Source organism: Eleutherodactylus coqui, chromosome 9, assembly GCF_035609145.1.
Source record: "Eleutherodactylus coqui strain aEleCoq1 chromosome 9, aEleCoq1.hap1, whole genome shotgun sequence".
Taxonomy (NCBI): domain Eukaryota; kingdom Metazoa; phylum Chordata; class Amphibia; order Anura; family Eleutherodactylidae; genus Eleutherodactylus; species Eleutherodactylus coqui.
The window spans coordinates 9,758,386-9,775,696 of NC_089845.1; the positions used below are offsets into that span (position 1 = coordinate 9,758,386).

Genomic DNA, 17,311 nt, shown 5'->3' on the forward strand with positions numbered 1-17,311 from the left:
ATTCTGTGGGAGTCAAGAAAATAGCTGAAGAAGTAGAGTCAGATGTTTTTGTGTTTCCTACAGAAGTGAATGGAGAGAGCTATGCATGCGGACCTCTTAATTCATCCTCGGCCTAACTGTAGCAGCTGCCTCACAAGGCAGGACAGGGGTTAAGAGGACCCTCGTTCTGCATCTATCAGACGTCTAGGTCATATACGGTATAACAAGGGTATATTCCTTTCAGGGATTAATACCAGATTTGTCTCTTGAGCCTTTGTGAAGATATTTGCAAGACATAACATAGGTCTACATGGCATGTGGGAACTCTGCACATCCGGAAACATTGTATGCATGGATGCAGGCATCGGTGTAAAGTGGTGCGGACCGTGTCACAATATGGCGTTTATTTCCATAAAATATATGTTATGTGTTAAATGAGGGTTTCATTATTCCCTTTTCAGTTCAGTATACAGAGATGGCGCAGAAGGCATGTAAAGCGGACGTCAACCACAACATTTCAGCTGCAGTAGATTACTCGCCACTTTGGGGTTTTCTTTATTGACATTTACAATGTAGACAGAAATACATATATATATGATGTTTGTATATCTATCTTGGACATAACTCCTCAGAAAAATTCACAGGCCCGATTCTTAAAACTTTTATTGGTAAATTAAATATAAAATAAATCACGGGCTGGAAGTGAAAATACACCAAATAAAAGATAAGCCAAATAAGCCACCACCTTTATGTAACCTGTAGAAATGAATAAGATTCTATTCTGGAGTGGAAGAAATAGATTAGATTCTGTCTAAATCCCTCAAAAACAATTCTGTGTACTTAAAAATCACACACATAGGCAACTAGACAGCAGCCAAGGGGCTGCGAGTACCTGGGGCTTGACACTCCGGTGGAGGTTTTGGAGTACTAGCGGGTTTAGCCTTTAAAACTATTGCACCTTCCTGTGGAGGGATCTCCTTCCTAGAGAATGCAAGATTCTCGCATGCCCATAGAAACGGGAGAATAACTAAGAGCCCCTACTGTATGCCAATGGTATTAGAGCTACGTGATGTATTAGTAGACCTTAGATCACACACCGTTTTATAGTTCTTATAGGCATTCTAGTTCCAACGGCAGCGCACGGAGCCCAGTGATAAAAATAGGGGCAACTAATGTCTAAAAGGGTGATGTTATAGTTTAGGAGCTTGTGAGGTGTACCCAATTCTGGATTTATCGACAGTATCCAGATTTGTTATTGGGCTCACCCTCCGTCTACAGGCACCAGATAATAAGATCCTTTCCAGGAGTTAATCAGGTGCCTGGATCTCTGGGTAATTACGTTTATTACTCTTTTCATGACAATTTGTTTGGTCTATAGAAAAAAATCTTTTGGTTCAACGCGTTTTGTTGATTGCTCAACTCATCAGAAACCAATTACCTCCAGCATACACAATCCCCCAAAGGATGGTAACGGGTGAATGTGTTCTAGATCATTGAGGACAGAACAGGACAAGTGACCCAAAAAATCTCAACGCATAAAGTGGGGAAGAAAAAGCCTTCAAAGCTTCTCGTAGATTAAATAACCTGCGAAGAACCACCCAAAGGCTAGCAACCTTTCCGTAGGTAGGTCCAAGTTAGCTCACCCAAAATGTCTGGAACCTAGGGGCGTCAATAAACTATATCAATATCTGTAGCGAGACCCACTCCTGATTGCAGTTACATAACCCCGGCTAACGCCGAGCCCCAGGGAATTAGACAGAATTAATGAAAATAACAGCAGAGTCTCCAGCCTTCATTTAGGAATAAAGCCTGTGAATTAGTCCAGAATAGAATGGATTCCTCTCCCTCACTGAAAGAAGTTCCTCAGAAAAAACAAAACACTTTCTACTTTTCCATGAAATTTTCTTCGAATCTTTTAAATTTCTTTAAATCTACAATCAATCCCCAGTATTTCAGGTAGATCCACATTAACCGGCCGTTTTCCCGCTTATTGGTGTTTGTCAGTCCGGCACAATGGTTGTCATGTTTAAAGATGTCAATCAAGCCGTCTGTCATCTGCATCTCTGCAGCGATTGGATTGCTGGCCGCTTTGATGAGGACATTTTTTTCTATCTCTAATCTTTTTTTTTTATTTACTATCACGCTGCAATAAATGTGCTGCCTCTCGGTCAGCACAACCTCGAATTCTTTTAGCAGGCGTCTAGCTTGTGTCTGCCATTCTTCTTCCCTCTCCAGGTGACTTGGGTACGAGACCTGCGCTGTACTAGTCTTCTTGGCTTCCGTTATTTCCTGCCTGAGTTGTTCTCTCTCGCGGTCCATCTGCCTTCTCTCATCAACCAGCTTCTTGCTTTGAGCAATGAGGGCTTGGCGATAACTAAAAGTTCGGTTTTGTTCTTTCTCAAGCTCAATTTCCAAGTGAGCCACCGTGCGCCTGTTCTCCACAATAGTGTCTCGATATTTTGTTTCAAGTTCCTTTTCGGCTATGGTCACTTTCTTAAGGCATTCGGATTTGGCTTTTCCAATTTCTTTCTCAGATTCTTTTGACCAAATCCACCCTGGAAATTAGAAGATTTCAGATTTACAATATTCGGCTTTCTCAAACAACATTAAAAAGCAGCTGAATGAAAGACATCACATAATTGGGAGCTTGTCTGGTCACATTCACACGGTACGGGCTGCAGGGATACCACAAACTGACTGCTCCCAATTTACAGGGGTAACTATATAAATAGTAAAAAGATTAATACTGAAAGGGTTGACCCTTAAGAAATAATGTGGGAAATGAGAAAACAAATCTAGTAAGTAGTTTTATCTCCTGTGTATTCACAGAGAAATGAAATGTCAGACGAGATGCAAAGTGGTAAAGTAAACTCTTTACTAAATGTCACCAGTCTAACATAGGAAGAAGTGCAGATCAGTCTTCAAAACATTAAAATGGACACAATCGCTGGGTCTTGATGGCATGCACCCCCGGGCACTAAGGAATTAAGTAATGTGGTACACAGACATTATTTATCAGATTGAAGGACTCTATAGTGACGGGGTCTGTTGCATTGGATAAGCATATACCAAATGTGGTGCCAATATTCAAAAAGGAGTCAAAAAGCTAACCTGGAGATTACAGGCCGGTAAGTCCTACTTCTATTGTGGGTAAAATGTTTGAGTTTGGATCTCTAAGCTGATCCCCTTTTCCTTTCTTTCTTTTCCACCTCCTCTGCTCTTTTTCTTTCAATTATTTTTACTATCTATATTACAATTATTAACTCCAACAGCATGATATAGCCATACCAACGCCTTGTAACTTTGCACCCCCCATACTTTTCCTTTCTGGATCCAATTTAAAATTTACAAATAAAGAATTTATACAAAGAAAAAAAATGTTTTTTAATGGTAAATGTTCTGATAGGGTCACCATTAATATTTGGCAGTATAAGAGGGGTCACACTTCCTAGTGGGGCACCACAGGGGGCAGTATTGAGCACTATTCTTTGTAATATATTTATAATGACCTGGTAGAAGGATTGTGCAGGAAAATATCAATATTTGTAGATGATACAAAACTGTGTGAAGAAATGAACAGAAGAGAACAGAAGAGAGGATCTGGATATGTTGGGTATTTAGGCATAAAAGTGGCAAATGAGGTGTAACATTGATAAATCTAAGGTTATACACATGGGCAGGGCAATACGTCACCATTACACACAAAGGGCTTAAACAGGGAGGGGGAGGGGGGGCAGATTTTGTCCCGTTATGCGACCATGAAAATCACAACTGCATATAGGGACAAAATGAAACCACTTATTTCAATGGTTTGGCTTCCTCTAACGCGATCCTTGGACATTAATACTTCGCCTGGTAAAAGATTGGACTTGCCCTACCTTTCTTGATTGCAGTTAATAATATGTGCGAGAACAATAGGGCAGGACCCATCTACCAGCTTTTTCCCCCCCCAAACTTGTGTGGAATAGAGCGGAGTTTCAAAGGTTAAAAGAAAATCCTCATCTTGTTCATGCACAATTATGCACCGTAGCAGCGAGTGTAGTTGCGCATATAAAAAAGCCCTAAATGGGAAAAAAACTGAGCAAAACGGACATAGCAAAGGACTTGATTTTAGTTAACTGGAGCAACCAGTGTCAGACAGCTGCTGCCAAGGCAAACAGGATCACGGGGTGCATCAAAAGAGGTCTAGGGGCACATGATGAGAACATTGTTCTTCCTCTCTATAAGTCACTGGTCAGACCACACATGGAATATTGGGGATAGTTTTAGGTAACGGCACTCAAGTAGGACATATCAAAATTTGAGTGGGTACAAAGGAGGCATATAAAGTAATAAATGGAATGGATGGACTACAATACCCAGAGAGGGTATTAAAATTATGTTTAGATAAAAGACAGCTGAGGGGCAACCTAATAACTATGTATAGATATATCAGGGGTCAGTACAAAAATCTCTCCCATCATCTATTGTACCCAGGAGTGTAATAAGGGGGCGCTCTAATAACTATGTATAGATGTATCAGGGGTCAGTACAGAGATCTCTCCCATCATCTATTGTACCCAGGAGTGTAATAAGGGGGCGCTCTAATAATTATGTATAGATGTATCAGGGGTCAGTACAGAGATCTCTCCCATCATCTATTGTACCGAGGAGTGTAATAAGGGGGCGCTCTAATAACTATGTATAGATGTATCAGGGGTCAGTACAGAGATCTCTCCCATCATCTATTATACCCAGGACTGTAACAAGGGGGCGCTCTAATAACTATGTATAATACCATAAAATCATTGAATGGTAGAGTTGGAAGGGACCTCCGGGGTCATCTGGTCCAACCACCTCCTCAGTGCAGGATCACTAAATCATCCCAGACAGATATTTGTCCAACCTCTGAACACTTCCATTGAATGAGAACTCCCCACCTCCTGTGGTAACCTGTTCCACTCATTGATCCCCTCACTGTCTAATATCTAATCTGTGTCTCCTCCCTTTCAGTTTCATCCCATTGCTTCTAGTCTTTCCTTGTGCAGATGAGAATAGGGCTGATCCCTCTGTACTGGGACAGCCCTTCAGATATTTGTAGACAGCTATTAAGTCTCCTCTCAGCCTTCTCTTCTGCTAAACATTCCCAGATCCTTTAACCGTTCCTCATAGGACATGATTTGCAGACTGCTCACCATCTTGGTAACTCTTCTCTGAACTTGCTTCAGTTTGTCTATGTCTTTTTTAAAGTGGGGTGCCCAGAACTGGACCCAGTATTCCAGATGAGGCCTGACTAAGGAAGAGTAGAGGGGGATAATGACCTCATGTGATCTACACTCTATGCTTCTCTTAATACATCCCAGAATTGTGTGTGCCTTTTTGGCTGCTGCATCACATTGTTGACTCATGTTCAGTCTATGATCTATTAGTATACCCAAGTATTTTTCACGTGTTGCTGCTTAGCCCAATTCCTCCCATTCTGTATGTGCTTTCTTCAATTTTCTTGCTCAGATGTAGGACTTTGCATTTCTCCTTGTTAAATATCATTCTGTTAGTCGCTGCCCACTGTGCAAGCTTTTCTAGATCTTTTTGAATACTTTTCTTCTCTTTCCTAGTGTTAGCTATGCCTCCTAGCTTTGTGTCGTCAGAAAATTTGATCAGTTTCCCACAATTCCCTCCTCCAGATAATTTATAACAATGTTGACCAACACTGGGCCTAGGACAGAGCCTTGTGGCCCCCCACTTGATACATTCTTCCACTTGGATGTGCAGCCATTTATGACCACTCTTTGAGTATGATCACTCAGCCAGTTGTGAATCCACCTAACAGTTGCCTTGTCAATCCCATATTTGGTTATTTTTTCAATAAGTATGGTATGAGATACTTTGTCAAATGCTTTACTAAAGCCAAGATATACTATATCCACCGCATTTCCCTGATCAACTCAGTCGGTGATTCTGTCATAGAAGCAAATTAGATTCGTCTGGCATGACTTGTTTGTTACAAACCCATGCTGGCTCTGGTTAATTACGCTATTCTCATCCAAGTACTTGCATACATGCTGGTTCATTAGTTCAGAGATCAGGTTCAGGTATAGAAGTCAGGCTCACAGGCCTGAAGTTTCCTGGCTCCACCTTCTTCCCTTTTTTGAAGATAGGGAAAACATTCACCCTTCTCCAATCTTCTGGGACTTCTCCTGTTCTCCAGGAATTTTCGAAGATTATGACAAGTGGTTCAGCAATCACCTCTGCTGCTTCCTTTGGTATCCTAGGATGTAATTTATCTGAACCTGGAGACTTGAATTCATGTAAGTTAGCCAAGTGTTCCCTCACCATCTCTCTGCTTATAGCCTGCATTCCTTTATTCCTTCAACAACACAGGGGAGATCAGTTGATGTTCAATCTACTTTCTGAGCGAAAATACATTACTTTTTTTTCTATGTTTTTTTTTAAGAAGTAGAAAAAAATACACTAGAAATTTGGTATCCGTGCAATCGTAGTCATCCGCAGAATACAGCAAAATATCCGATTTACTGTTTTGCGCATACCGTAAAAACACCCCAAAAACTATTGTACCAGTGCATTTTGTTTCAGTCCACTTGATTTTTAACAGTTACATTCAATCACAGAAAATGGCCGTTACTTACTGAGTGAGGAGTGCATATAGATGCACCCTCCTCTCACCATACAGGTAGCTGACTACCAAATGGAGGAGCCAATAACACCTGTGAGGGCACCGATAAGACAACCACTCACACTGCCTCCTGATAATGAGGGGGGTGGATGCTTGGTGTACACTCTCACACATAGTGGATACAGGGTGCCAGACCATTCTGATATATGTAGTTCACCATGCAGACCAGTTACATTATACTAAATCCAAGGAAGAGAAGGGGGGGGGGGGGGGGCGGATCAACTTTAGTTAAGATCCAAATGGTAAAGGAGAAACACTTTTAAGATAACGTATAAGTGACCTTTGCACAAAAAGAAAAATATTTTAAAGCCACATTCAGACAAAGTTTCGCCACCATATATAAAGGGGCGCAGTAGTGTAACTCAAAAACTAACCAATAGTACTGTAAAAAAAAATACAATACTAAATAGCACCATTTAAAAATAGAACTTGTTCCGAAAACACAAACCTCATAGAGCCGTCAAAGGAAAAAAAAGTGAAAAAAGAAAGTTGCGAAACTTGAAATCTGGGAATGAAAAACATGAGAATAGAAAAAAGGGCGGGTCTTCAAGGGGTTAATTTTTCTTTTGTTAACCTCTAAGAATTAAAAAAAAAATTTGACTACAGCATCTAGGTACGGCCGCGATCGGAGCTAGCCCTCACCAAGGCCCCTGTAGGCGGCTGCCAGCTGCCACGTTTGTACTGGAGGGGGGGGGGGGGGGGGAGGTTCAAACGGTCTATAGTATTCTTCTATCATGCTTGGTTAAAGGGATATTCCCATCTTGAACTTTTAGGACATACTCACAAGTATGTGGCGCCAAGCTGTATGTGGCGACCATTAGTGGCCGGGATTCTGGAACTGGGTTGCCTTGTGCTGTTCCCATAACTGCCATATATGTGAATTACATAGCAGACGTCATGCCGTATCCTCAGCTCCAAGAAACCACTTGTGTCATTGTGCGACGCAGTTTCTGTAACTCCATCTCACTTCTATGAGAGGTACAGAGACTGCGCGGCCCGCTATCTGGGTATTCCTGGCCACCACATACAGGACTGGCCACAATGAGAATACCTTCACAAAGGACAATACAACGTTCTGCACATTAGTCCCTGATAAAATATATATAGGAAAGCGAACTCATTCACAAATTCCAACAAATGTGATATCACTAAATCCATCAGCCTACGGCGCCCCCGGAGGACAGGGGGAAAGCAGCCACGTGCCAGCTCTTCTCTGGACCACTTGTGGAACAAGAACAGATGGGATTCTGCAGCGGGCTCTACTGCAAGGGTTTCTGACCGCTGAGAAGGTCACAGACATTGCCCAGTATCACCCGGCGAGGGAGGATTCATCAGCCCACGTCTCTGACAACATCCTGAAGGCATAACCAGTGAGGCTGGACCTCACCGACATTACACCTCTGGTGACATCCCCTGCTATGGACCTTAAAGGGGGGTTAAGACCTCACCTACAGCATGGGCCATCCTCTTTGGGTCAATTCATGGCGCCAGCACCCCTAGTTATGCTCCTATTTGCCACATCTATAAAGTCACCTTGCTCTGGATCCACAAGGCCCTTGTATCCTGGGGATGACGAGGTTTATCAGCGAAGGGCCGGAATATTAATGTATTAAGTAAAATAAATGTTATCATGTACACAGACAAAACTAGAAGAAACCTGATTCCATTAAGGCTCGTGCCCACGGGCGGAGCGGAATCAGACCCTGTGCCCCGACCTCGACCCCCGCAGACGTGTCTTGTCTTTCTCTCTCTGCAGATGCACAGTGCAGAGAGTCACACCGGCGATGACACGGTTTCGCTACGGCTCACAGCGGAACGGACAACTTACACTGACTGCAATGGAAGCCGTCTGAGCGAGGCTCGCGGTAGAATAGGACATGCTGCGAATGTCCCCCGCGAGCAGAAAAATTACAGTTAATTTACGCTCATGGGCAGAAAAAAGCCTTTTCATTGCACGCCCTGTGGGCGGTATTTACTGCGGGTTCTGGAGGCGGGCACTCGCTCCGGATCCCGCAGTGCAAATACGGCCGTGGGCATTGGGCCAACATGAAACTGCGATATACAATACTGATTAGACTTACGAAACGCAGCGAGCCCCAACATTGGTACCAGCAGCGCGTAGTTCCATCTACTCCCCTCTCCGCCATCGCCATTCGGATGGATGTTCCACTGCGGGGGGTCGTTTAGGTTATTCATCGGCGCTCAGACTTCTGCAGCAACAGAAAAAGGAAATATATAAAGTATATTTGGAAACATAAGTTGGTGGCGGCCTCCTGCCGCTGGTAGAAACAAACACTCGGCCGCCCACAGCAGCAGCCAATCATGTCTCAGCACTTATTTTACAAGAGCTGGGCTCTGATTGGCTAATCAGGCAACAAGACAGTTTGTCCTTTGGATAGAATAAACTCCAACACATTTATATTAACAGAAGAAGCCAAAACATCGCGTCACTGAAGACATACATGTAACATGTAGAAAGGGCCTAGCATGACTCTGTACAAGCCCCGCAGACCCCGAGCAGTCACAGGCACTTGTACAAAGAGAACCGCATCAACGCCATATATAAGCACAGCCCCCCCTAGTGGAGCTGGAGGTCTCTGGGACCTGAGATGGGCTACACGCTCTGCCTCTGGTTACGGGTGGCTCAGCTTCAGTGCCGTAAGGAACTACCGGCCCCCACGCTGCACTGTACAACACCGGACGGGAAGCTCTCCGGTAACCAGACAGCCCTCTTAAAGACAGCGATTTCTACACTTCTAGGCGCCAGGAGATAGAACTAGATTGTTTTCCAGCAACGTCGTTACACGAGTACTTGGAAAGGGGTTCGTTTTGTTTATGGCAAACCCTATTTTTTGGCTTTACGGCCCCCCTCGGGTGTAAGCCACGCCATGCAGCGCGCTACTGCCCCCCTGGGTGTAAGCCACGCCATGCAGCGCGCTACGGCCCCCCTCAGGTGTAAGCCACGCCAAGCAGCGCGCTACGGCCCCCCTTAGGTGTAAGCCACGCCAAGCAGCGTGCTACGGCCCCCCTCGGGTGTAAGCCACGCCAAGCAGCGTGCTACGGCCCCCCTCGGGTGTAAGCCACGCCAAGCAGCGCGCTACGGCCCCCCTCAGGTGTGAGCCACGCCAAGCAGCGGCCCCCGTCGGGTGTAAGCCACGCCATGCAGCGCGCTACGGCCCCGTCGGGTGTAAGCCACGCCAAGCAGCGCCCCCCGTCGGGTGTAAGCCACACCATGCAGCGCGCTACGGCCCCCCTCGGGTGTAAGCCACGCCAAGCAGCGGCCCCCGTCGGGTGTAAGCCACACCATGCAGCGCGCTACGGTCCCCCTCGGGTGTAAGCCACGCCAAGCAGCGGCCCCCGTCAGGTGTAAGCCACGCCATGCAGTGCGCTACGGCCCCCGTCGGGTGTAAGCCACGCCAAGCAGCGGCCCCCGTCGGGTGTAAGCCACGCCATGCAGCGCGCTACGGTCCCCCTCGGGTGTAAGCCACGCCAAGCAGCGGCCCCCGTCGGGTGTAAGCCACGCCATGCAGCGCACTACGGCCCCCGTCAGGTGTAAGCCACGCCATGCAGCGCGCTACGGCCCCCGTCAGGTGTAAGCCACGCCATGCAGCGCGCTACGGCCCCCCCTCGGGTGTAAGCCACGCCATGCAGCGGCCCTCGTCAGGGGTAAGCCACACCATGCAGCGCGCTACGGCCCCCCTCGGGTGTAAGCCACGGCATGCAGCGCGCTACGGCCCCCCTCGGGTGTAAGCCACGCCATGCAGCGCGCTACGGCCCCCCTGGGGTGTAAGCCACGCCATGCAGAGCGCTACGGCCCCCCTGGGGTGTAAGCCACGCCATGCAGAGCGCTACGGCCCCCCTGGGGTGTAAGCCACGCCATGCAGCGCGCTACGGCCCCCCTGGGGTGTAAGCCACGCCATGCAGCGCGCTACGGCCCCCCGGGGTGTAAGCCACGCCATGCAGCGCGCTACTGCCCCCGTCGGTTCTAAGCGTTCTATTTGCGGTCCATTCATTTTAAACCCCATTGAAATTGAGGTAAAAAACGGATCGTCCGATTTCAGTTCTAATTTGGTTTCTCTGCTCAGAGGACTTCCACGTGACGGCCGGCGGGGCGTTGTGGGGCGCGGCTCGCACGGACACGCCATCCAATGACGCACATCTGCATGTTCTAGTCTTCTAGAGCGACTGTTCGATTTCGTAGATCTGCCACGACACACCCCCACCCCCGCTGCACGTGTTTCCCCGAGAAGAAGACAGTCATATTATTTTTTGCCCCAGAAACGGCACAGTGTCTTATTTTCAGGGAGGGGGGCCCTTATACTCACCTGGTCCACAGCGTCCCGATGATCTTCGGCGGCGCTGCAGCAAATGTCCTCCTCGTCTGCCTGCTCAGCTTTTGCTGGTGATGGGGCTTTGAATACCCCGTCTCCAGCAAAGAGAGCGCTGTGATTGGCTAATTGAGCCCCAGCCAATCACAGCCATCCACTGAATGGCTGTGATTGGCAGCGCCGCCGGAGACCGTCAGGACGCCGCGGACCAGGTGAGTATTGATTTTTTTTATTTTTGGGGCAGCTAAGCTAGGTCCTATTTTTGGGGGAGGCCTTCTATTTCAAGCCTCCCGAAACCGGGTAGGACTTACTATCAGGGTAGGACCTATTGTCTGGGAAATGCGGTATGTCAACAGAAAGAGAAGAGTTATTACGGTCAGAAGACGGCAAAAACGCATCTTTGAAAAAATAATACAAGAAGTACAGCAAAAAACCAAAACCCCACTATTCCGGTTTGTATCGCAGCGATCGCACCGCAGGATGAGCCTTCGGGTCAGTCTGGTTGCAGTTTGTGCGCCGTAGAAACAAGACGCAACGAAAGATGGCGGAATGTCACGCTTTTTCATTTTACTGCACTTGGAATTTTTTATAGTTTTTCAGTCCATTATATGGCGCCAGCGACAAACACAACTCGCCCCGCAAACAACAGCGGGCAACCCAACGGCGATGGGTTAACAAGGAGCTACCACTTTTTTTAAAGGGGGAGGGGGGAGGAAAAACCAAGAATGGAAAAAAAAAAAAAAGTAGCCACGTCATTAAGGGGTTAAGCTATATTCACGCCGGCGAGCGCTATATCAGGGCGAGGAACTCAGCCTGAGGGCTAACGCCCATGGATGGATTACCGCTGCGGTCAGACACCACGACTTCCACCGCGATAACCGTCCATAGTCATGCTGTGGTAAACGATTCTTCCCTGCCCACGCGGTCCGTGCCGGCTATGCCACTGGCTCCGGGTGGGCGGTGCCACTGCTAGTGCAGCCTCCCGGTGGGCGGGGCCGCAGTCAGTGCAGCCTCCCGGTGGGCGGGGCCGCAGTCAGTGCAGCCTCCCGTGGGCGGGGCCGCAGTCAGTGCAGCCTCCGGTGGGCGGGGCCGCGGTGATAAAGTTACCCGGCCCCGCAGCACTGTCGATGCGTTCTGCCAGGTACCGCCCACTCACGCTGCTCCACTCATCTCATACACGTCTAACACAAGCAGTACGTCTTCTGCACAGACCCCGCCCTCCGCTCCGGCACGTTGTCGTGGGTTGTTTCCGTCTGCCGTACACAATCGGCCAGAGGTCGGACGCTGCGTGAGAGGAATGGGGTACGTAACGGCAGCCGCTGGACACGCGGGGAGAGCTGCAGACTAGCGGCTCCTTCACACGCTGAGCGGCTGTGTGCGGCGTTATCACCGGCACACAGGTACAATGTGTCACAGCGCCCCCTGGCGGCCGTAGGCGCTGTCGTCAGTAAGACGCGCTGACGTTACGTTGGTGTGAATCACCCTGCAGCTCCTGGCGTCCGGCGGTTACCGACTCTCGGCTGGCACATCCCGCCCGTGTGGTGGCGCCGTTGTTCTCACCCTCAGCGCGGACAGCCGTTCCCACCAACAGCCAATAAGCTGCCCCGCCCACGTCACGTGACTGGCAGCACCGTCCGTGGAAATGCGGACTGAACCAATTACAGACGCCTGTAGGGGAGTCAGTGCAGTGCCTTCATGAGATGACAAGGTCCTGGCGCTCCGCTTACGGCCGCATATTAACTTTTTCCACCAGACTTCTGCTCTATTCAGCAATTCCAGCAACCTGATTGGTTGTTTGGGTTGGCTGATTCCCCGCCCCTTCACTGCCCCCTTTTGAGATGTGAACGAGGAACATGAGCACTCACTAGCACACGCAATCAAAAGGGGCAGTGAAGGGGCGGGGAATCAGCCAACTCAAACAACCAATCAGGTTGCTGGAATTGCTGAATAGGACAGAAACCTGTTGGAAAAAGTTAATATGCGTCCCGGCGGCTCTGTGAGGCTCTCTGGCGGCACCTGCTGGCCCCGTGCGGTGCTTTATGTTCAGTGACTTGCCGGTTGTCCTGGAGGGGGCGCTGCAGCCTGCGTGCTCTCCTACCGGCGCTTACACTTGGGGGCTGTTTTCTGTGACCCTGTGTCAGCCATGTGATCCCATCCCCCGTCTTCGTTCACACAGCTTGTCCGCTTCAAAATGTTCCCCGTCTGATGTGAATAGTGACTTGGCGCCATGCTGCTTCACAGCTGATTCCAGCCTGCCAGAAAACGTCGCCCTGATATGTCCCGCCTGTTACCAGAGAGCAGCGCTAGTGAGCACATCCGCTGAGCTCTGGCGGCGCGGGGGCGTTCCCCCCACCAGTAGTGAAGCATACAGGCTGAACAGCAGTGTCGGTAGGCGGGCGGGGTGCTGGGCTCCGGTGGGCGGGGTGCTGGGCTCTGGCGGTGCCTGTGGGCGGGACGCGCTGGGCTCTGGTGGGCTGGGCATGCTAGGCTTTGGCAGTGCTGGTAGGCGGGGTGCGGGGCTCTGCTATTGCCAGTAGGTGGGGCCTGGCTGGCTCTGGTGGACGGGGCGCGCTGGGCTCTGGCGGTGACAGTGGTTAGGGCAAGCTGGGCTGTGGCGGTGTTGGTAGATGGGGCATGCTGGCCTCTGGCAGTGACTGTGGGTGAGGCGTGCTGAGCTCTGGCAGTGCCGGTGGACATGGCTCTGGCAGTGCCGGTGGATAGGGCGTGCTGGGCTCTGACAGTGCCGGTGGACGGGGCACTGGCAGTGCAGGTGGATGGGGCGCGCTGGGCTCTGGTGGTGGCGGTGGGAGGGGTGCTGGGCTCTGCTGTTGCCAGTAGATGGGGCCTGGCTGGGCTCTGGTGGACGGGGCGCGCTGGGCTCTGGCGGTGCTGGTGGACGGGGCGTGCTTGGCTCTGGCGGTGCCTGTTGGCGCGGTGCCCTGGGTTTTGGCGGTGCCTGTGGATGGGGCACGCTGGTCTGTGGCGATGTTGGTGGATGGGGCATGCTGGGCTCTAGCGGCGCCTGTCGACGGGGCTCTGGCGGTGCCGGTGGGCGAGGCATGCTGGACTTTGGTGGTGCCGGTGGGCGAGGCATGCTGGGCTCTGGTGGTGCTGGTGGACAGGGCTCCCGCGGTGCCAGTGGACGGTGCATGCTGGGCTCTAGCGGCGCCTGTCGACGGGGCTCTGGCGGTGCCGGTGGGCGAGGCATGCTGGACTTTGGTGGTGCCGGTGGGCGAGGCATGCTGGGCTCTGGTGGTGCTGGTGGACAGGGCTCCCGCGGTGCCAGTGGACGGTGCATGCTGGGCTCTGCCGGTGGACGGGGCGTGCTGGGCTCTGCCGGTGCATTGGGTGGGGTGCGCTGGGTTCTGGCGGTGTCTGTGGGCGCGGCGTGCTGGGTTCTGGCGGTGCCAGTGGGCAAGGCATGCTGGGTTTTGGTGGTGCCGGTGGGCAAGGCATGCTGGGCTCTCATGGTGCTGGTGGACGGGGCGTGCTGGGCTCTGGCAGAGCCAATGGGCGGGGCACGCTGGGCTCTGGCGGTGCCTTGGGCGGGGTGCGCTAGGTTATGGCGGTGCCTGTGGGCGGGGTGCGCTGGGTTCTGGCGGTCTCTGTGGACGAGGCGTGCTGGGCTCTGGCAGTTCTCCCCTTGCTAATGAGGACATGAGCTGAGTATCAGTGGATATAAGTGCAGTATGTCTTTATCGGAAGAGTGGGCGTGACCGGGCTAAACTACAGGTAACGCCCAGATCATGCCCACAGCTCCCGATTGGCTGCGGCACACACACTTTCACCAAGTGCTTGGTGAAGACACAGTACACTAATAGCATCATAGGCAATGGCAAAGCAGGATGCCTGTATCTGGCATCCTGTTGCCATGACAACCCCGTCTGCTCTCTGCGAATACATCATGGAGGTCCGATGACAAAACAGGGAGGAAGGGGATAACAACGTGTCTATGATGCTATTAGTGTACTACCGGTATGTGTCCATCGAGCTGTCGGTGAAGGTGTGTGTGTGCCGCAGCCAATCGGGAGCTGTGGGCGTTACCTGTAGCTCAGCCCGGTCAAGCCCACTCTTCCAGTGGAGACATACTGCACTAATACCGCCGCAGTGTTGGCAGGTGGTCCCCCGACTGCTAGAGCGCAGACGAGCTGAGCAGCGGCACCTTCCGTCCGTGAACGTGTCGGCACAGTCACATGGTAAGATTCCTCTGTGGATTTCACAGCGGATCCACATCCCATTCCTCCTGGTGGGACCCCTGAGCTCCACGCAGACCAATCATAAAGCAGATATCACCGAGCCCTAGCGTTATCTACAAGAAACGCCTCACAGGGCAAGAGTTCCAGCGTTAAATTTATCATGCCACACGTTGCAAGGAATCTCATTTCTAGCCCATCCCATGGAGACCACCCAGCAGATCTGTAATGCTGCCTTCCCATCTGACAGACTGCAGGAGTGCCACCGCTGTAGCCCTTCTGGGAGGACTCTAACTGCACACTACATCAGTAGTAGCCCCCCTGATGGTGCCCCCCGCAGAATGGAAGTGGCTGCTTCAACACAGGTAGAGTTTGGTGCAGAAGGCTCCATTTTGCAGAAATCCTCCCCCTCTGTGAACGGGCCCTCAGACAGATCCTACCTGGCGGAACAGGGGGGACATCCTCCGTGTGCGTGGTACGCGGGGACCTGTCTATTCTGCACTCTGTTGCTCATCACACTTGCTCTTCAAGATCAGCAACTTCTCTCCTAGTCAGACTTTTACTGAAGAACGGCATGCGAGGAGAGGAGCAGTTTATCTAATGAGAGAAGTGCCTGTACATCTCTGTTGGTGGCCCAGCTGTAAGTAAACATGCCGATAAAGGTGGAGCCACAATTATTATGGACCGCCTTCTTTGCAAGCAAGAAATTAATTGGCAACTCTCAGATGGTTTACATTCCGGAAACTTGATGGTGATTGTGGCAACCTTGGGGTGGGGGTGGTACTCACAGGATCGCCATCTTTTCCATTCAGGATGGTTGGCACATGTGAGTCTCCAGAGCATACTGGCTCTGGAGACTCACATCTCTCTAAGCTCTGGCTACCACCAGCTTTATTCCACATCACAGCAAACACTTGTGGTATATATGATAGCAGAGTTCACAAACCACAGGCTCTCCGTCACTATCCCCCATCCAAGGCGTCTAGAGGGCGTCCTCCTCTGTCAGACCTTGTGACGGGCCCAAACTGGTCCACAGTGGACCTCAGGCTCCAAGTTCTTGATACTGCTCTGTGCAGCCCCTCTCTCTGGTTGGCAGTCAGTTTCCCCCCTGAGTGTGGCAGGAGCTGATCCATTTATCTTACTTCCTGCCAAACCCACACGTGTTGTCTTTCATCTCCGGTATAAGAATATAGGTCTACAGCCCATTCTGTGTATTACCCTTTTACATATACCCCCCTGATAAAGGCCTTTTTACAAATTTTGCCCCTCCGGGGTCAAAACTCCAGGCTCGGGGATCTCTATATTTTTACTACCTCTTCACGTTGTCTAACTGGCACTTTCCTAGCTGCCACCTCATTTTTCTCATGGTCAGGTCTTTATGCGGAGTCTGCCTCTACTGACTCTGTTTTGCTCTTCTCTGCAACTTCTTGCACATGGTTCTCTTCACCTGCAGCTTCTGAGGCCTCTTTTTCAGTTTCTGCTTCTTTAGTGGCCGCCTCAGCTTCAGTAGCCTCACCTCCTGCCTTCTCTTTGGTCGTTTGTACTTCAGAGGACTGCTCGCCCTTCATCCGTTGCTCAGGCCTCCCATTCCCCATGTCTTTACTCTTGTTTACAGAGGCGATTTCTTCCCTCAAGAGACTTTCCCGGTTCTCACACACTGTTTCACCTGTAGCAGCAGGTCAGCTTCTAAGCACAACCTGGCATACCTTACTGCTTGTATCTCAGTTTTAACCCCTTAGTGACGGAGCTTTTTTTATTTTTTTTTCCATTTTCGTTTTTTCCTCCTCCCTTTTAAAAACTCGTAACTCTACGCCGCTGTATGAGGGCTTGTTTTTTGTGGGACGAGTTGTATTTTTCAATGTTACTATTTATTATACTATATAATGTACTGAAAAACTTAGAATTTTTTTTTAAGTGGAGAGAAATGGAAAAAAAACGACATTCCACCATCTTTCGTTGCCTCCTGTTTCTACGGCGCACAAACTGCACCAAAAACGATAACTTTATTCTATGGGTCAGTACGATTACTGCGATACCGAACTTGTATAGTTTTTCTTTTTGCTCTAGTACTTGTATTTTTTTTGAAGATATTTAATTTAAAAAAAAAAATTTTTGTCCATTTTCTGCGCACAATAACC

The 17,311-nt window shown here is 49.9% G+C and overlaps 1 protein-coding gene across 3 annotated transcripts; it reads right to left on the reverse strand.

Annotated features, from left to right (window-relative positions):
• Positions 1-494: 494 nt before the first annotated feature.
• CCDC127 (coiled-coil domain containing 127) lies at positions 495-12,678 on the reverse strand. 3 transcript variants are annotated; one of them, XM_066579112.1, is made up of 3 exons: positions 12,491-12,678; positions 8,734-8,862; positions 495-2,534 (listed from the first exon to the last, which is right to left on the reverse strand). In XM_066579112.1, exons 2-3 carry the CDS (start codon positions 8,846-8,848, stop codon positions 1,864-1,866), a joined length of 786 nt encoding a protein of 261 aa, XP_066435209.1. In that variant the 5' UTR covers positions 8,849-8,862; positions 12,491-12,678; the 3' UTR covers positions 495-1,863. The 3 variants fall into 3 exon arrangements, with proteins under 3 accessions (XP_066435209.1, XP_066435208.1, XP_066435207.1); XM_066579111.1 differs by having other exon boundaries at positions 12,541-12,676; XM_066579110.1 differs by having other exon boundaries at positions 12,463-12,676.
• Positions 12,679-17,311: the final 4,633 nt, after the last annotated feature.

What these genes read in the sequence shown, in the direction of transcription:
- CCDC127 (XM_066579112.1), bottom strand. Translation starts at nt 8,848, where the DNA reads ATGAATAACCTAAACGACCCCCCGCAGTGGAACATCCATCCGAATGGC. An exon ending in GTTGGGGCTCGCTGCGTTTC is followed by an intron (nt 2,535 to 8,733) that starts GTAAGTCTAATC and finishes TCTAATTTCCAG; the next exon opens with GGTGGATTTGGTCAAAAGAA.